General features: G+C 33.2%; 1 protein-coding gene across 1 annotated transcript in view; it reads left to right on the top strand.

Annotated features, from left to right (window-relative positions):
* Ku80 (X-ray repair cross-complementing protein 5 Ku80) overlaps positions 1–21,971 on the top strand; it is an 81,545-nt gene that overhangs the window by 57,604 nt on the left and 1,970 nt on the right. Inside the window, exons 12-14 of the mRNA XM_075381119.1 lie at positions 2,274–2,431; positions 3,307–3,516; positions 10,396–10,532. Of these exons, the coding sequence (XP_075237234.1) occupies positions 2,274–2,431; positions 3,307–3,516; positions 10,396–10,532 (505 nt within the window). The remainder of the gene's footprint in view (positions 1–2,273; positions 2,432–3,306; positions 3,517–10,395; positions 10,533–21,971) is intronic.

Below are 21,971 nucleotides of genomic sequence, written 5' to 3'. Positions count from 1 at the left end.
TTAATGACAGAAAAATAGAATCACTTTCATCATTTTGACTTTCAAAAAATTGCCTTAGTTCTTCGATGCTTCTGCTGCATTCGAGATTGATTTTTTCTGGGGCGCTGAAGGATTGTCATCCTCATCATTAGATGCATTGTTGCCAGCTTGGGGGCTGTTATGAGTACCTCAGCCTCAGCCTCAGTATATTCGCGTCAGTAAGCTCGCCATACATTGCAACATTTTGATCTACGTTGACGAAGTCTTGATAGGTGTTTGCAGGATCAGAAGTAACATCCTCCTGGCCGTCAACAGAAGGCCCAGCATCAGTCATGGTTTTGTCTACTTTTTTTAATACAAAACTAGCTTTTTTAAAATATTCTTGTTTTTTCTGTCACTTGATCCACGTGTCCTTGTTTACAATGCTTGTTTACACATTTGTGAGGCTTGAAGAACGTCAAATTTTATTTTAAAAGCATTAAAGTCTCCCGTGAGAATGTTCTCGACCAGTAAGCGCCAGTAGAAGTGTTTGAGGTTTTTTCTATCCCCTGATCCACAGGCTGAGTCACTGACGTCATGTTGGCTGGGAAATAAGTCACTTTATGTTGTCCATAGCAGATGCTGCTATGTGCCATGCAGTTATCAATGAAGAGAATAGTCTGGATTTTGTTTGCCAAAATCGATTTTTAAGAAAATTGATTTTCAAGAGCCACTTTTTGAAGATGTCTCTTGTCATCCAAGCTTTCACACAGGGTATATACTTCACTGGCTTTGATTTTACAATCTTAAAACAATGGGGATTAGCAGATTTTCCAATAATCAACAAAGGCAGTTTTTCTGACCCATCCATGTTGGCCCCAACCAACAGTGTAACTCTTTCTTTGCTAATCTTCTCTCCATGACATTTCTAATTTTTGGCATTTCAAAAAATGCCCTGCCTACATTGAAAATGTTTTTGGGACTCTGTCCTGAATAATCTCTTCCAAGTTTTTCTTTCACTGTTCTGCTTCACGCTGATCAACAGCACCACTATCACTACGAACAGATTAAACAAAATCTTCTTTCCCTCTGAAACCATTCAGCCATCCAGTGCTGGCTTTGAAATCATTTTTCTCCAATTCAGCAGCAAATTGTTTAGTCTTGCCTCTTAAAAGAGGGCCACTCACTGTAATTTTCTTGTGTCGCACTTGTTTCAACCATTTCAAAACACAGTTGTCTACATCTGGGTTATCCGGTCCTTTTAATCTTTTGTGATCTTTTCCATTCTCACTATCACTGTTCAAAAGGTTTTTTTTTTTTAAATAAGTTGATAACTTATTAGGGGAGATTTCGAAGTCCTTAACAATCTCTTTTCTGTATTGTGACCATGTGTATTACAGTGCTTATTTTATTGTCTTACAAGTTTTTGTATTCCTTGTCTCTTCCACCACCAGTTCATTAAGATAAGTAGTTACTGTTTTCTTCAAGCCTCCATCATTTTCTGTCAAAAAAGTGTTTCAGATTAGTTAACAGATTAGTCACTAAGGGCCAAATTGGGACTATAGGCTGGATAATTAAAAATTTTCTGCTTAAATTTTATGAGCTACTACTGTTTTGTTTTCTCAGTGTCAAGAGACCATGCATTGCTATGGAACCCTCCTTGCACAAATTTTTCTGTACTTGAGGTGAATAGGAACAGTTTCATAGGTAATAAACAAAAAAAAAAAAGTCGTAAATTTAATCAAGTGTAACTTACTGGATCTTTTGTTTGATGAATTCATTAACATGACATAGCATGTCATTTGTAATGGCCTATTCATTCATCATTGTAGATATTCTCTCTCCCTGCATTAAAATTTTGGTACCATCACTATATTGATGATTCACCCATCAGACTCTGTCAGTTTCCTTGATTTGATGATGAATATTGCATGATTGCAGATTTTGTACATAAGAAAATTGAATCACAGATTTCACCTCCACATGTAGTAGCATTTTCTGTATTTATTCTCATTTTGAATGTTCACTGATACAATGCAGTTCTGAAGAATATAATGAGAGCAGACTATGCAGACACACGATTGAGATCAGTTGAGTAGGAATAGAAATGCACAGGGCACTTCTGTAAAGAAGTATTACTTTTATTTTTAACCTTTGTTCATGGACATAAAATCATTTTCTGTTATGGTGAGGAGAATAGTGAGATGTTTTATTGTAAATTTGCTTATTTCACAACATAATAAACATATGCATATGTCACCAAGCTATATCCTTTGTACTTTTATCATTGCACATTGTAATCTTGATTATTATAGGGAAATAGAAGAGCAAGATGCAAGTACAGCAGCTGATGATTCTGAAGAAAATAAAGATATAAAAGATTTTTTCATTTCTACTGTGTCAGAAGTTGGAACAGTCAACCCTGTAAGTGACTTTAAGACACTTTTGGCTAAAGGGAGACCACTTCCGAAAGGTTTGTATTTCTTTTTTTTCTTATTATTACTTTTTTCATCTTTCCTGAATCTTTTTCTGTTCTCCCTCCATGGCTTTTCAATATGCTAATCAAAACAGAGATATTGATTCCTACCAGAGTTGATGTTGCATCTGTTGTTTTTAATTATTCAATATATTCTCATTTCAAGTATTTCTCATTTCAATATATTCTCATTTCAAGTAGCATATTAAATATATAAATAGTAATAATATTATTATTATAATATACAATTATTATATATTATTATAATATACAGTATATTATAATAATATATAGTCAATATTATATAGTATAAAGTAGTTTCAATACAATCATTTTTTATAAAAAAATATAGGTGTCCTTTAATTTTTTTACTATTGTAGTGTAATAGGTATTTAGTTTTAGTTTGAAATATCAGGAAAACATAATTTTTGCCTTTTTTTAATCGACCATCGCCTTCCTAGACCACCTGAATGCTCCAATTCTCTGTGGGCCTTTTACTGCCTCCCCTGAAGGTCTCCAGCATCCACAAGGAGGTGTTATCGCCCACTTTGAGAATGAAGGCTCTAAACCAACTTAGCTGCTTATTTGTGTAGGTGATGCACAGGAAATGTTTCCCAAGAATGAACTGAACAGTTGTCTAATTAATGAATGATACCACATGTTTCAGTGCGACAGAGCAACAGCCCTTATTATGAGAATATTTTTTGCTGTTTCACAAAATGTTTTTGGAAACTCTGTCTTTTCATGGAACAGTGATATGATTTGCGAGATCATCAGATCTTTTGATATGTGATTTCATTTTATGGAGAATTTTTTTAGTATTCCTCAGTTTAATGTTGAAGGTATAGAATATTTATTTTCTTTTCTTACAGTTTGTGAACAGTTGCAGAAAGTTGTACTTGAACTATTAGATAGAGCAGACAATTCAGAGATGTTAAAAAAGCCTCTTTTGTGTTTAATTATTTTACGAAGCAGTTGTCTTGAGAAACAACATCCTGAGCTATATAATGTTTGGATGAAAAAGCTGAAAGAAGATATTATTGATCTTAGACTGAAAGATTTTTGGGATATGTTAGTGGATGGTAAGTTATACATTTGTTCATGATAAATTTCTTTTAATATTTTTAATTTATTCATATTTAACAAAATAATTTTTTATTGTTTAGTCATATATTGCCTTGGGATCGCTGACAAAAGATGAGTTACAGATATTTTAGGTTTTGTTCAGTATAGAAAATAATAAATTGAATTTGTCAGATATTACTGGCTAATATCTGACAATATAAGATAATATCTTATATCAATATAAGATATTGTGTTTTCATAATTATTTAGGAAAAAATCTCCATGGTGGAGTAGTAGCATCTTTGCCTTTCATTTGGTGGTCGTGGATTCGAATCCAAGTCAAGCATTGCATTTTTCATACGCTACAAAATTCCATTTTCATATTTTTCCATACAAGCTTCAAAGCTTTTGTTATGTTAAGCTATTGTTAAATTCATCAAGAAAATAGGACCTAATCTCCTAGTTGGACTTTTTATTCAGCTACTATCCAGTCCCTGTTGAAAACAGTTAAGCCTGCAGGCAGAGCTAGCCCTTTTTCAACCCATACAAGTGCTAAGGAACAGTAAGTTAAAGAGGCATCCACATCTTTAATATGGATTCAATGATTGTCTGACAGATTTCATTATAAAGAAGAGAGTAGTGGATCAGTAATAAGGAAAAAAGTGGATAATGATGAAGAATTGGTCTAGCCAGAGTGGGATTAAATTTGAAAAACTTTCTACCTCGCCCCTTTCAGGTTGTGGGCATTCATCCTTCAAATAAATGTTACAAAAATTTGCTTTTCCTGCATGTGCTAAACAACCACTTAAAGAGGGCTTTCTTTAAGAGAATCCACATGAGTATCCAGCAGAATAGTTTATCTGTTCAGCAAGATGCTCAATATATATATATATATAAAATATGTTTGTACAAAGAGCACTAGGAAAATTTAACAATATGACTGAGCAGATCGTTGCAGGTTGTCACAAGTGAGTGTGTGTTTAGACAGGTCCTAAGCTGTGCTGTAGTCACCCTAGTCACGCTGTGTCATTTGTATGGTGACCTTGTCGGTCGGAAATCACACTGTTCTGGAGATAGAAAGCCATGTCTCTCCAAGTACCATGTAAGCCTGCGGTTTACCATTCTCTCCATTACTTTGTAAAAATCGCTTGTTAAAGAAATAGCTTGAGGGGTTGGTTTTGTCTTTAGCAGTTTTAGTACTGGTATAATAAATGCTTCTGACCAGCTGGGTGGGAAGACTTGTTCGGAGAATAAACCATTGTAAATATTCAAAAGATGTTGTAGTACCAAATTAGGAAGGTGTGAAAGCATACCAAGGTGAATGTTTTCTGGTCCAGAGGAAGTGTCATGTGAGTTTACAAGTGCGTGTAACAATTCCTTAAATACAAATGGGACGTTTAATTCACCAACAGAATCGCCAATGTTTAACGATAATACTTCTATCTGTATCTTGTACCATTGAAAGTTTTTATTATATGATGAAGTGAGAGGCACTGAGCGGAAAGATTTTGGTAAAGTATTTACCACAGCCGAAGATGTTGAAAGGAGTTCTCCTTCATCAATAAGACCGAGAATAGATTGTTTCGGTGATCTGAAAATTGCACGGATTTTTTTCCACAGTATACGTGGGAGATAGTGTTCACGTATTTCGTCCATGACTTCCTCTTAGCGTTCAAGAATACTCAACGGCATACCACTCTAGCCCTGCGGTATAAGTTTAGATGTTCAGTTGTAGGCCTACAATTAAATTTGCATACTGCCTGCCGTTGATGCCTAATAGCATATTTGCAATCATCATTCCACCATGGAGCAGAAGGACGTCTAGGATTACCCGATGTTTTTGGGATATATCTGTTGACATTCTCAAGTATCATGGACGTAAAAGAGGAACATTGGTCAAGGATGTTCACACCATTGTCATATTGTGATTGGAAGGCTTTATGGTATCCATTCCAATCCACCTTTTCAATAATCCATCTCCGTGGCCTTCTTTTCACATCGCGGTCTACACCGAAACCAATAATAATTGGTCTGTGATCACTGCTGTGAAATTCATCAGAAACAGACCATTTAAGATGGCGAAAATTTGGTAAGCATATGGTGAGATCAATGTTAGATATAGTGTACCAGATGATAAACACATGAATATGTGTGATCCATTATTCAGTAGACAAAGGTCTAAGTCTTGTCTCACTCTGTTTGTCATATTTCCTCGAGTGGAGCAGAAGGTTGAGCCCCAGGAAATATGGTGGGCATTGAATTCTCGTACTATTAATGATGGAGATGGTATTTGCGTGAGGAGATTTGAGACATCTAAAGCACTGAACTCAGTGTTCGGTGAGAGATACAGATTGCAGATATGCAATTTGAAGGGAATAGAGACCTTTACTGCAATAGCAGGAATGACAGTGGTTAGTTGAGTTCTTGTAGCTGACACCAAATTCTTCATGAAAATTAGCCACTCCAGCCCGCTCTCTACTGTCTACTAAACAGTCATATCTCTCACAGAAATACCCTCTTGAGTGTTATTTGGTAATTTCTTGGAAACACATGTGAATCATGTGCGTGCGCCAGTACTCTAATATCTTCAATGCGGGACCGAAGACCTGTAATATTCCACAGAATAATGTTCATAAGTGTAAAAAAATAAATTCAGGAAACTATATAAAAATTACTTGTATATGATTCGGTTTTTCTTTTTTGTATTTTTTATTTTAAGAAACTTCGATGCCCTTGAGTTGGGTGGTTCTTCAAGCATATTCCTCTAGTATAGGAGGTGATGGTGAAGGAGATTTATTAGAATGGGATGCCGCAGATGATATCCCAGAGGGGGTAGTTATGTGGGCTCCCTTAACATGGAGCTTATTAAGTGGCTTATTGCCAGCTGAGATATCCCTGCCTGTACCGGTAAAACTTTGGGAACAGGAACTTTCATAGGGATCACACTGTTGGACTCACTAACTGCGACGAAAGACTTTTTGTTCATCTTTGTCAGCTCTGAAATAGTGGCCGTAGTGATGCAACTTGATCAGATAACATCTGAACAAGTTTTTTTAGCTCACTGCAGGATCCGCATGGCTGATAGCTTAAATTTGTAGGAGCTTGTTGTGATGCAGCAGCAGCAGCAAAAGATATATCTGATTTAACCAGGTTCCTTGCATTAATAGTTTTTTTATATTATCTGTGTGCCACCGGAAAAGATAGTTTCTGCTTGGTAGAGATTCTGAGAATTGCCCTTTCTTCCTTAAACGTTGGGCAATCTTGGGAGCGAGCTGTATGCGAACCACTGCAATTAGCAAATTTTTCATCTTGGCAGTTAGTATCATTGTGGCCCTCTTTAGCACATCTACCACAGATTTCTGTTTTTGAGCAAGATACCCTTGAGATTTGAAACATCGTCGACGGTTGGGAATGAAAGGTCATACTCGAACTGAAAGATAACCAAGTTTAATTTTTTCTGGTGGTGATTGAATGTCAGTATAAGAGAAGGTGTTGGTTCTTCTACTCTGTGTTGCTTTTTCATTATATACTTCATTTCTACGTCTTGAACACGAAGCTCATCAGCTACTTCAGTCACCTCTATATCCATAAGATCTTGACAACAAATTACCCCGCGACTCGTATTTAGGGTTTGGTGGCATTCCGCACTTATTTTTATACTACCCATATTACGGAGACGTAAGATAGTTCGACTCTGTTCATCATTGAATGTTTCAATCAAAATTGATTCGTCATGTAATTTTCTGATGTTATTCAGGGTACCACTTGCACCTGTTATAGTTTTGTATATTAAGAAAGATGAAACCTTTTGGAGGGAGCCACCTTCCTGACTATTTTGGAGAACAACAAATCTAATATTTTTAGAATTCAAGTCTAATGATTTGCGGTTCTCTTCAGTACAACTTTTATCTTCGTCAGACAAAGCTGATCGAGGTCTCTTCACAAGACTAGGTTTGGTGGATTTTTCAGATGGACCACCTAACATCATAGTATTTATTACTGGAACTGAAATTTTGTTCCCACGAGTACCGGCAAAAAAACGGACCACTCCAGCAGAGCGCACATGTACTGGAGCTAGAGCTAAATACAACTGAGTTCGCTCTGATGCCCAGAAGACATCGTTTGAGACTTACTATGTAGAGCCATTCATCCATCGGCATGATTTGTTCCCCCTTGGGTTACGGTTGCGTTTCATAGGATGTCGCGACACCACCGAGTGTAAATGTAAGCAATATCAGTGTAGGATGTTGTTGTGTAAGTGTGTATGTTGTAATTTATGTAGTGTTCTTAGTGTAGTATATGTGTATAGTGTAAAGTGTTCTGCAGCTCAGTATATAGTGGGAAATCAGGAACATGATCGCCATCCTTGGCGTTTCGTCTGTAACGCTGGCGTTACAGACCAAAACATTTGGGGGGTTTGAGACATTCTTGAAGACGATTGACAGGTAAGAGTATCCGAAATTGCAGAACAGGTCAGAATAAGTTATAGAAGCTGTCAAGTGTTAAGTGTTTTAGATTTGTAAAATATGTGCCAGATGGGTCTCTTCTCTTTTGACCACAGATCAGAAGTTGAGAAGTTTGGAGGCTTGTCAGAGGCTTACAGCAAGAAGTGAAAGAAAGTGATGCATTTTTGAGTCAGATCATTACCCCCGATTAAAGGTGGGTCCACCACTATATTCCCCAGTTAAAACAAGCCAGTTTGGAGTGGTAGAGGAAAGAAGAGGCAGCCCCAGTGAAAGTTAAGACTTGACTCAGCTGAAAAGTTCTTTCAATTGCTTTTTTTCGACCGGCGAGGTATTTTGCTCATTGACTTTTTGCATGAGCGACGCATAATCAATACTGCTTACTAGTGCAAGCTGTTGAACAAGGGGAGGGCTGCATATCGCCGCAAAAAACGAGACTAACCGATTTGATAGACCATCCTCCTCCACGACAACGCCAGGACCCATACTGTAGTGTAGCTCTAACAGTCTCAAAACTAGAAGAAATGCACTGGACTCAACTTGATCATCCTCACTACAGCCTGGACCTATTGTCCTGCATTTTCGTATGTTTGGACCACTTAAAGAAGCTCTAGAGCTATGATTTGAAGATGATGAGGGCTTGGAGGGATTCATGGGCAATTCCTGATGCAACCAGCTTCATTATAAAATGGTGCAATAAAAAACCTTCCCTCTCACTGGGAAAAATGTATTTCTAAAGCAGGAAACTATGTAGAAAAATAAATTACATTTGCCTTTTATTTTTCAATAAATAAATCTAAAAAAAAATAAAATCCCTTTTATGTGACATGTGCCAAAAACATTTGGATCAGTATGGTAACGAACAGGACATCTTCTTAGACAGAATCATCACTGGTGACGAAACATGGATCCATCATTACGAGCTGGAGAGTAAACGGCAGAGTATGGAATGGAAACATCCAAATTCGCCCTGCAAAAAAAAGTTCAAGACCCAACCATCCGCAGGAAAACTGCGGATGGGACTCACAAGGTCCAGTACTGGAATATTATGGGAAAGGGAGCATGACAATAAACACGTTACAGTGAGATGTAACGCCACATAAGGGACGAGATCCCTCATCCCAGACATCAAGACCTGATAGGGAGGAAGTCCGGAAACCTGTCGTATGAACTCGCTCAATTTCTGAGTGGCCACGGTTGCTTTGGATTGGGAAAAGAGCTCCCCCCCTATGTAGGTATTGTGGAGTTGTCAACTCCCCGGAACACATGGTGTGGGCTCTGGTATGATGCACAGCACCCAGTAGTCGAGGAGTTTGGGGAGTTGGTGACTGAAAGAATGGTCACCAAGATGCTAAAGTCGGAGGCTGCGTGGAAAGCTGTAGCTGCTATGGTGGAAGCCATTGTTCGTGGTAGGGAGGTGGACGAGGGTAAGTAGAGGTTGTCTGATCCCTGTTTGTCGCCCTGCATATTTGCTTCTGTTTGTTGCAGAGGTGGTGATCTTTTGCAGGGGCCTTTTTGGGGACTGAGTTAAACTTAAAAAGCGGGTCTGGTCTTCACCTGGTACGGTTCCAAAAAAAAAAATGAACTGAAGGAAGCTGTGGCCACTTGGATCTGAGAAAAAACTGCCAGAATATTTCAGTGACGGAGTGCAAAAACTTGCCACATGTTGAGAAAACTGTATCAGTGTAAACGAGGGTTATATTGAAAAATAAATACTGAATTTTTTAGCTAAGGTATTGTACTTTTATTCATTTTTTTATTTCATTCTGTTATGTTTTCACCCCCTCTTGCCGAAACCTCTTGGTGCTGAAACCTAGTGGTGGCTAAGGTGCCCACAGCAAACTGTGGTCACCAGACGATCACGCCTTTCTAAGTCACAAGCTGCTCCCTCGAGCACTGTATGTAGCGTCTTCACCAGTCTGCACTCATACCTGACCCAAGGCAGTCTTGTCTGACTGGACTCTCTCAATTCTTGTTCGGATGAACATTACTTTAAGTTTTATTTGGCTTATGTTTGCTGTCTTTAAAGTTAAGTTATAAGTTACAAGTGTTATGTTATGTTACAAAATTATTTTAAACCGCCAAGATGGCGTACAATTAAACAATCCGTCATTAAGGACAAATCAACAAAAGACAATCAACAAGGTGTTGTCTTCATTCATCACCTCTGAACACATACAGTCCACCCTCGCTCTAAAACCTACCACAATGCTGTTGAACAAGGGCGTCCCATCAATGTCGCAGCACATTCCAATATCTCTTTTCATTCCCATGTTACGCTTATATGTGCAAAATTTATCAGTCGAGCCTTGTATATTTAGTCATATAGATTTTTTGATTAGATAGAAGCCACAGTATATAATGAATATTTAATTGTATTTGTTTATTGTAATAAATATTATTTTTGTAAATAAGTTACCATGAATGTTTCAGAAAGATTAGGGTTAATAACAAAAGAAGAGATCAGCACTAGTGAAATATCAAGCGAGGAGGCTAATGAATTCTTAAGATATGACATTAAAATGAAAATTGAGTTAGTTAAAGATGAAGAAATGGACATTGATGATTTGGTAAGTATGAAATTTGTATTTAAACTTCTGTACTGCCATTTTTTTAATTAATATATTATTATTTCAAAGTAGTTTTAAGTGTCAACTAAAAATTCTTATTGAACATTAAATAAGAGATTATAACTTTTAATTACTTACTTGCAATGAATAGAAAACTGAGTTTTCTATTATTAGGTTATGTTTTTGGTCTAAAATAGAAAATTTGATTTCTGAGACTAGCTATCGGAAAGGGATTAAATGTTTGTTGTGTTCAATGTATTTGGTAGGTGTCTGAGGAGGAATAGATTTTAGGCACTAATATGTTAGTATATTTTATTGCATACATTCAATGAAATATCATTTCAGTTTAGAAGTACATTCAGCAATGAATAATTTAATGCTCCCACTTATTGATAAACCATTTGTGTTCATAAGTAATTTTTAAAACGCTTATTTTTAGAATTTAAATTTGTATAGAATTAAATTGGCTGACCAGTTGGTATATGAATTAGAATGCTGATTTCAACAAGATAATGTTGTGTTCAATTCCTTGTAATGATCTGGCATTTTTCCATCTATCATTATATTTTCGCCAAATTGCTCCGATAGCATACGGCATCTTAGAACCTTGTGGTAGCCCTGAAAAGGGCTGTTTGTGGGATTTTTGTAGTACTGCCATGAAAAGGGCTTGTGTGTTTGTTGAGGTAGCCTTGAGAAGGGCTGTTGAATTTGGTTGTTGGTTTCTGTAGATATCAGCTTGGCTGTAGTCAGAGAGTTGAAGCTCATCTATTGAAATCAGACTTGAGTTTCCCTTTGTTGTAGTTGGGTCCCCTGTTTCCATTGGCTTCTTAAGAGGTGGAACCGAGGCACCACTTTGGTGGGCATGTTATGTAGTCAGCTGGCGTGGTGGGGAGGAGTGTGTGTGCAGGCTCGTAGGTAGACTGCAAGTTCCTCCAAATCTACCAACTAGCACTGATAGTAAACACAGGATGTGGGAACAGTATCTATCTTTTTAATATACATGTAAAAATAGCATGTTCATGGTTGTAATACTAATTTTAATTACAACTATTTTAATATTAAAAACTGAGTTTTATAAAATATTTGATTAAAGAATTAATGTTACTGATAATGTGTTTCCTATTTCTGTACCGGGGTGGTAGTTCTGCATGTGTACATTTCTGATTACTCTGTTTTCTATCATATCAAGGGGGTACTAAAATGAAACCCAACTAGTTGTAAAACGTATTGTTCTGGATAAAACTGAATTACTGGATATAAATCTTACAGTCGATCAGTAGAACGGTTTTTGCTTTTATTATTACAAATGGGTCTCTTTCTTAATTGAAAGTAAGATACATGTACCAAACCTATTCTAGAACCTATTCAAACCTATTAAAGAAATTGAACTTGAAAAAGCACCTAAATGTGATAGCATAGAGCTTTATGGTTATGTGTTAACAGTAATTTTCTTGTACTATGTACATGGTGCTGTGGCTCTCAATGCACACTTTATAGCAGTGTGAATAAGGTTATGTTGGTGTACATAATATATTTTTTTTTACAAAAGAATAAACTGAACTGTGTTTTTTTTTTACAAGAACTGTGAAATATTTGTTCGTTTGTAAGATGGCTGATTGTCATGTAGGAAAAGGTAAGTGCTATCATCAGGGAAAGTCATCAATTGACTGTTCATCATGAGTTATATTAATGAAAAACTAAATAAGTTTGTGTCATTTGATTTTGATTGAAAACTATACATTCATTTCATTTCAGTAAAATTGTTCCTTGGTTCTTAATGAAAAACAGAGGTAAAAATTTTTTTTTGGTCATTAAAAAGTAATCTCAGTTTTTTAGCAAAATAAAAAGGTACTGCAGTATTGAAATTAGCATGTATTTCCTTTTTGCTTACTCTCTCAGGACCCTCCTTATATACAGTACAGTCGATGATGATCATTGAGAATTTTTTGTGGCAAAGAAATACATTTATTTTTCATGTCTTAAAAATAACAGTTTTATAAAAAGTACCCATAGACTTTTTAAAATCATAGAAAATTCTCGTAAGTTTAGTTTTTTGTTATTATAGAATAAAATTTGATCAAGGTACATTGTTTTGAAATAATCAGTTTTTCTATTACCAGAAATCTAATTTTAATCTATCTGTGTAGTATACTCCTTAATGTTTACTGCATAAAAATTGCTCTTTAAATGATTTTAATTATCTTAAATTGGATTCACATCCCATTCCTATATTACATAACTACTCATACATGGTTTTGGTAAGAATTCTTAAAGGTGCATGCATATTTTTGACGAGATTAATAGATAGCCAAAAATGAGATAATCAGAAATTATATTAAAATCAAAATCAAGTATGATTTTTGATACTTTAAATGAAAACTTATGATTTTCATTCATTTATGAATAGAAAAGATATTTTAAATTACGTTTACTGTAACAGAAGTGATTTAATGTATTTATTATTTAAATAAATTTATATTACATCAAAAATAGAGCTAAAAATGTATTTTAAGTTTGTGTGGGCGTTTTGACTGGATCAGGCTAGTTTTTTCATTCTGCTGAGAATGAGCAACAGCTTTATCACAAGCATCATCAGACCTCAAACTTGAGTCTCCGCTGAGGAATTGTAGGAAAATTCTAGAAATCCACAGGAAAATCACTTTGAAGGTTTTTGTGATACTTGATCTGTGAGCCATTCCAAGCAAACTAAAAAAAAAAAAACAAATTAGCCTGATCCATCTAGTAGAACGACTAGAAATAAGTTTTGAGCACAAATGAAAAGAAAAAACAAGGGGTTGTGGTGGAAATGTGTTGTAAATGGATTAGGTTTTAAGCCAGTTTTTAAAAAAAATATATATAACATTACTTGGTTATAATGCAATGGAACAGCGCTAGGTTTTTAATCAATTTTTTAAAATCTACATTACTTTTATCAATTTTGTTCTTTCATATTTATAATAATGCATTGGTAAAAACAAGTTGGATAATGTATAAAACATTACGTACGCTTACAGAACATATTCATAAATTATTACCATTTCAAAAAGTCAGTTAAATAATTAATTCCATTTATCACAGTGGTAATTGGATGTATGTACATACAAACCTTGTATATGGTTGATGGGACAAAAAATATTAATAATTTCAGAAAAATCATATTTTTTAGCTTAAAGAAAAAAACAAAATGAAATAGCCAATGACCGACGGAAAGGTCCATAGGTTCAGTTTGGCGCAAATAAATTTCTTGGAATTATGTAAGGCTTTATATAACACATATTCTTTAATAGACCTGTATGAATCTAACATTCAGGACCGCTAATTTTCTCGTCCTCTTGTCTGTATGTATACTATTAGAGCAAGATTTAAATTCAGTCGACTGAAAAAGGTTAAAACATTTTTTGCTTTGCTAAAGGATATAACGTCAGGTAGTCAGGAATCTGATATTGAAATAATAAATAATCAAAAAAATACCTGCCGGGTGAATTCTCATATAAATTAAAATACTATTTTATTATATAAAACATGCAAATATGGCAGGAATATATAACAGATTTTTATTTAATAGATTAAGAGTTACACATGCAATTGTATAATTTTTTTGCGTAACTGAAATTTCAGCTTTATAAATAAATAATATTAATGAAGTTATACATGATTGCTTGAATAGCCAATTAAAAAAACAAACAAAAAAACTGGTTTATCTAGTTCTTTGGGATGTCGGAATGGATTGCAATATTATAAAAATATATAAATTATAATTCCACTTACCAACCAATGTAATTAATTATTATGTTCTAGCGCTTTCGGAAGTTATTTTTCCATCTTCACTTTAATATATGTATTTTTTTTGTCTTCAGTCATTTGACTGGTTTGATGCAGCTCTCCAAGATTCCCTATCCAGTGCTAGTCGTTTCATTTCAGTATATACCTTCTACATCCTACATCCCTAATAATTTGTTTTACATATTCCAAACGTGGCCTGCCTACACAATTTTTCCCTTCTACCTGTCCTTCCAATATTAAAGCGACTATTCCAGGATGCCTTAGTATGTGGCCTATAAGTCTGTCTCTTCTTTTAACTATATTTTTCCAAATGCTTCTTTCTTCATCTATTTGCTGCAATACCTCTTCATTTGTCAATTTATCCACCCATCTGATTTTTAACATTCTCCTATAGCACCACATTTCAAAAGCTTCTAATCTTTTCTTCGCAGGTACTCTGATTGTCCAAGTTTCACTTCCATATAAAGTGACACTCCAAACATACACTTTCAAAAATCTTTTCCTGCCATTTAAATTAATTTTTGATGTAAACAAATTATATTTCTTACTGAAGGCTCGTTTAGCTTGTGCTATTCGGCATTTTACTTCGTCCATCTTTAGTAATTCTACTTCCCAAATAACAAAATTCTTCTACCTCCATAATCTTTTCTCCTCATATTTTCACATTCAGTAGTCCATCTTTGTTATTTCTACTACATTTCATTACTTTTGTTTTGTTCTTGTTTATTTTCATGCGATAGTTCTTGCGTAGGACTTCATCTATGCCGTTCATTGTTTCTTCTAAATCCTTTTTACTCTCGGCTAGAATTACTATATCATCAGCAAATCGTAGCATCTTTATCTTTTCACCTTGTACTGTTACTCCGAATCTAAATTGTTCTTTAACATCATTAACTGCTAGTTCCATGTAAAGATTAAAAAGTAACGGAGATAGGGAACATCCTTGTCGGACTTCCTTTCTTATGTTCTTCAATTGTTACTGTTGCTGTTTGGTTCCTGTACATGTTAGCAATTGTTCTTCTATCTCTGAATTTGAATCCTAATTTTTTTAAAATGCTGAACATTTTATTCCAGTCTACGTTATCGAATGCCTTTTCTAGGTCTATAAACGCCAAGTATGTTGGTTTGTTTTTCTTTAACCTTCCTTCTACTATTAATCTGTGGCCTAAAATTGCTTTCCTTGTCCCTATACTTTTCCTGAAACCAAATTGGTCTTCTCCTAACACTTCCTCCACTCTCCTCTCAAATCTTCTGTATAGAATTCTAGTTAAGATTTTTGATGCATGACTAGTTAAACTAATTGTTCTGTATTCTTCACATTTATCTGCCCCTGCTTTCTTTGGTATCATTACTATAACACTTTTTTTGAAGTATGACGGAAATTCCCCTTTTTCATAAATATTACACACCAGTTTGTATAATCTATCAATCGCTTCCTCACCTGCACTGCGCAGTAATTCTACAGGTATTCCGTCTATTCCAGGAGCCTTTCTGCCATTTAAATCTTTTAATGCTCTCTTAAATTCAGATCTCAGTATTGTTTCTCCCATTTCATCCTCCTCAACTTCCTCTATAACACCATTTTCTAATTCATTTCCTCCGTATAACTCTTCAATATATTCCACCCATCTATCGACTTTACCTTTCGTATTATATGTTTGTTACATCTTTGTTTAACACATTATTAGATTTTAATTTATGTACTCCAGATTTTCCTTAACTTTCCTGTATGCTCCGTCTATTTTACCAATGTTCATTTCTCTTTCCACTTTTCTTTCGCCAGTTTGCACTTCCTGTTTATAGCATTTCTTAATTGCCGATAGTTCCTTTTACTTTCTTCATCACTAGCATTCTTATATTTTCTACGTTCATCAATCAGCTGCAATATATCGTCTGAAACCCAAGGTTTTCTACCAGTTCTCTTTATTCCGCCTAAGTTTGCTTCTGCTGATTTAAGAATTTCCTTTTTAACATTCTCCCATTCTTCTTCTACATTTTCTACCTTATCTTTTTTACTCAGACCTCTTGCGATGTCCTCCTCAAAAATCTTCTTTACCTCCTCTTCCTCAAGCTTCTCTAAATTCCACCGATTCATCTGTCACCTTTTCTTCAGGTTTTTAAACCCCAATCTACATTTCATTATCACCAAATTATGGTCGCTATCAATGTCTCCTCCAGGGTTAGTTTTGCAGTCAAGTTGATTTCTAAATCTTTGCTTAACCATGATATAATCTATCTGATACCTTGCAGTATCGCCTGGCTTTTTCCAAGTGTATATTCTTCTATTATGATTTTTAAATTGGGTGTTGGCATTTACTAAATTATACTTCATGCAAAACTCTATAAGTCGGTCCCCTCTTTCATTCCTTTTGCCCAGCCCGTATTCACCCACTATATTTCCTTCCTTGCCTTTTCCAATGCTTGCATTCCAATCTCTTCGTATACACACTCTACCTCATCATCTATGTATAATATATGTATATATGTATATTTTTCATTCACTTCACATATTAATTTGATGTAGATTAAAATAACATTTTCATAAATATAACAATCTATCGAAAGTCATAAATTTGTAAATCTAGTCTACAAAAGCGTCTCAATTGTTTTGTCTATGATATTAAAGCAGTTAGGCCAACATATGAATCAATAATTATTGTTTAACATTTTTTCTAATAAAATATAGTTTTCAAAATTTGTTTGTTCATTTATCAACAGTTAGTTGTTATTTAAGTAGATGTGGAATTTTTCTAAGATATTTGTTTTATGAAAGTCATTGGAGTAATAAAATTATTTGGATCATAATCATGACTGTGTTCCGTGATATGTTTAGCAAAATCAGATTGTTCATTGTTTCCTTTATGTAGTTGGTGTATTCTTTAATTCTAATCAAAAAGATCGATTAGTCATACAAATGCATTCTAACTGCATTTAGCGCATTTCAAACTTAAACTCCCTGTTTATCTAAACTGAAATTATTATTATGTTTTAGAAGGATCTTTGTTATTTATATAGTTTATTATCTTGTTGTTCGTTGTATATGCTATTTTTAATTTGAATGATTTAAAGATTTTATTGAATCTCCTGTTATATATTATACTCAATTTCATATCTGTTATAACTATTTGTTGTTAGCTTCATACATATATTATTATTATTTATTTATACATATATTATATACATATATTATTTGTATACATATACATATATTATTTTTACATACATATATACATATACATATATTATTTTACATTTATTATTTTTTATTCTAATATATAATTTAATGTGTTAAATGTTGCCAATTTATGATTCCAAGGATGAAATGAACTGTGATGAGTTATAGTTTCTTGTTTGGAAGGTTTCCTGTATATGTCGATATCAAAACTTTTATTATTAAAATGTTTGTGCTACTATTATATAGTAATGCTATTATTATTTTCTCTACTTAACGTAAATTTAATGTTATTATTTAGAGTTCATTTCTTAGATTAATTTATCATCTTCTTCGATAAATTTTTGATTATATATAATTAATATATCATCAACATATCTCTTGTATAATAATATTTGGTGTTGATTAATTATTTCATGTAAAGTACTCTTTTCTAAATCATTCATGGAGATGTTGGCCAGGATAGCTGATAGGGGTGATCCCATAATGAGTTCTTTTTCTTGTAGGTAATATTTTTTTTTAAGAAGACATTTAAACACACAACTTTATTTATTACATGTGAATCTGATTTTGGAGTTAGGCTACATAATTTTTTGCGAAATATTTAATATAACTTAATATAATATCGATGGATTAATAAATGATAAATACATTAGCATGCATAAAAAATTAAAATGATTTAATGAAGGAGGGGAAAAACAGGATAGAATTGCAATTTCTAATAATACAGTTGATCAGGAATATAAATTTGGAGCAGATGTGGTCAACACTACAAACATTAAATTTAATAATAAAGAATTACATTATTAAACACACAACAAATTTAATATACCAATTTTAAATAAAAATAAAATTATCTAGCACAGATAATCAAAACAGATAAGAAATCAGTTTGTTAAGTTATTGATAATATCAAAAATAATAATAATTTAATTCATCATTATAAACATACAGACATAGAGTATAATACATTTAGAAGTATAAAAAACAAATTAAAAGATAATAATTCTTGTAGCGTCAAATCCGACAAAACTAATACCCCTGTTATTACTAATAATCGCTTATATATTGCAAAAACTAAGAAATTCATAGAAGATAATAAGTTCAAAGAAATTAAGGATCCTACAAAGAAGATTAAAAAAATACATTATTTCCAATATTAAAAAAATGTAAATATATCATCAGGGATGAATACATTAAAAATAAATTTAAATTAACTAACACAGAAGCCCCTACATTGAAGGCATTACCTAAAATACACAAAACTGATATCCTCATAAGACCTCTAATAAACTGTAACCTCTAAAAAGGGTGGAAACAGCTGTATGTATGTAGTATTCATTCAAAATGCTGGCTAACGGGGCTCTTGAGTTTTTTCCCTCTTGAGATGCAATTTTCTTTGGCGTAATTCCATCTACAGGCTGGATTTTTGAAGTTGGTTTTTTTTTTTATAAATTATTTTATTTCACAATCTTTAATGGTACCTATATTTATGTATTATACTAGCTCCTCTTTGCAGCTTTGCCCATGCTATGTGATTACTTGTGTTTCCCGTAGCAGTCAATCTTTTTATTTTGATCTTGTTACTTGATTTTTAAAATCAAGTAACTGGAGGCAGGTGCAACCAGTCACACATACAGTAACGGTGGCAGTAGCTGTGTTTTTTTTTTTTTGCTTGATGATATTGCCATATAAGCATGAAGCTTGTACGTGGGATATGGAAATGTAGTGTATGAAAAATGTCATGCCTGACCAGGATTCGAACCCAGGACCTTCAGATGAAAGGCTGAGACTACCACTTGCGTCATGGAGGCTGGTGCCAGTGGTATATGATTCAGTTCATTAAAGTTGTGCTTCAACCAGCAAATCTCTACCAAATACTATTATAATATATATATAATTTTTTTTTCAAGATTAAATATATCTATAAACCTCGGTTATGCCAAGAAACATTGGTAACAATTTGGTTGCGATATAGTTTTTTGTTTATCCTGAACAAACAAAAACCCTCTTCCTCTTTATATAATAGTATAGATTTAATATAACTATTATACATACATATTTATTATTCTTAATATATATATATAATTAAAATATTGGTAAGCCTACTAAACGCGCTGCACAAATAAGACTGTGAAATTTGCCAACGAATCACCTCTCAACAATTAGAATGTAGACTTTCACAAATGAGAATGTATAGCAGTCAGTTCTTGTAGAATGGAAGTCTAGAGAGTTATGCTCATTGTGTCAGTTTTATACGCAAACGTTGTCAAATGAAATGCAAGAGCAACATTCTCACTGTCTTGGATTGATATAAGAGGAAGTAAAGTTATCTATTTTCAAATAATTATTTAATGCTTATAACAATCTTCAGAACACAAGGAGGTTATCAATTCAACTGTATTTTTTTTTTTTAATCAAAACAAGTATACTTTTGGAGTGGTTCCATATAATTTAACCAAATCCGATCATAATCTTAGGAAAAATATCAAAAACCTGATTTTTTTTTATAAAGTCAAATCTTTTCAGTATTTTATTGATAAAAAGTAATTAAAAATGATTGTAATAAATAATTGTAAATAAATTTTTTTTAAGGAATTATATGTGCCTAGCTTTTTCACGGTGGAAAGCTTTGCTTTCAGATCCTTTCATAGATATTACATACCTCTAAATCTACAGTGGGAATCCACACACTAAATAAAAAAATCCTTTATTTGGAGTATGATATAAATACACCTCATATCATGTGAGAAATGGATTTGAGCACTACTTACATAAACAATAAATGATTATGCTGAAAATTCTGGTTTAGGTTAATTAGTTTTATTTAAAAATTTATCAGCAGATAAATACCATTTCTGTAAAGGGCTTTGTAGCAATAGGTCGGAGAATTTTTCAGATTGTTATATAATTTAGAAGTGTAGTAGGTAATTTTTTTTTTTTTATTGTAGGCTGAAATATTGCAGTGTGTAATATGAAAACATTAATTTTTCTGCCTTCTGTTAAAAAGAAAGATAGATGGTTTACTACCAGAATCTTTTATCTTCAGTGTGAATTGCCAAGGAATCAGTCAAGCGCCTGAAGGGTTGGAAGACAAAGCTAGTAGTGCTCAACAAAATTATCTGCTTAAAAAAAGTTTTAACAAATTTTAATTTAGAGGTTTATAGACTAAAATATTGACAAGCTTTAAATGAATGCCTTTCATCTGTACTCAATGATAAAAATTCTCTTCTAAGAATAAATAGTAGAAACCCCAAAATATGAGCTCTCTGTAACTAACAAGATATTAGCAAAATTAGGGGATGATTAGTGATTTTAAAACTGAATCGGATTATAAAAGAATTTAGAACTAATTGAAAAAAGTTACATTTTTCTAAAATCCATAAAAACTGAAGTTTTTTTTAAGGAAATGTGTGCAAAATTATAATTTACAATGAATGGTACTTTTCAATTTTTTTTATTCACAATTCAGTTACCAAACAATGCAAATATTTTGAATTATATTGAAGTCATATTATTTGTGTCATTACATACAAAGAATGTACTAACATTAAGACTCATTCTACAGTAAAAGTATATATTGTACAATAATATTTTTTACATTTTTCTTTGCTTGGAATATTTGACCATTAAGAATTAAATAATGTTACCTGGATCTTTTTGGTATTTATGTAAGTTGCCAAAAATGGATGAGTTCAGTAAAAAATTAACTTCTGGTTTTAAAATGGCTAGCAATTCTGAAGAAAAAGATATGAAAATATGTAATAATTCTAAACATCAATTAAAAAAGTAAAAGATACTTGCAAAGTTGATAATAAGATAAGACTTATGTTAATACTTTACATAAGAGAAATTGCTACCAGAAACTGCAATCATGAGTAAGTTTAAAGAAGAAGTACAACAAGATTTAGAGTTAAACTTTCAGCTGTATGATCAGGTTTTCCATCCAGGCTCATCTGACTTGCAAGTAGATAATAATTTTCATCCAGGTTCACCTTACTTCGAAGAAAGTAATTCTGATCCAGGCTCACCTTTTTGTTTCCTTATTTTATGGTCATTTTGTTTTTATATTTTTTTCAAAAAAACTTTGCCTTAAAAAAATAACTGAATTTTTATTTATAATATAACAAAGATAATAAAATAAATTAAGTTATTCTTTTCAGGTATTCACAAAAGAATCTCCCCACCAGGGAATGGGTAAAAGAATTCTTTCCCATGTTTCCCAAAACAAAAAAAAAAAATAGATGTAAGTAAATTGTAAATTTGCGGGGGGAAAAAAGCAAATATTATTGAATGCTTCGAAGTTCAAAAAATAATTTTTGTCAGATGGACATTTGGTACATATGTATGTTGGCCTGTATTTTATATTATCTTCTAACTCTGGAGCCTTGTTGACCAATTTTCTTCAAAATTCATAGACAGGTCCTACCTTCAGGGTGTAAAATATTAATTTTTTGTAAAAATTGGGAAAAGGGGTGGGGGTG

The sequence above is a fragment of the Lycorma delicatula genome, chromosome 1 (assembly GCF_047948215.1).
Source record: "Lycorma delicatula isolate Av1 chromosome 1, ASM4794821v1, whole genome shotgun sequence".
In the NCBI taxonomy this organism is placed as follows: Eukaryota; Metazoa; Arthropoda; class Insecta; order Hemiptera; family Fulgoridae; genus Lycorma; species Lycorma delicatula.
This window is presented reverse-complemented; position numbering and strand designations above follow the sequence as displayed.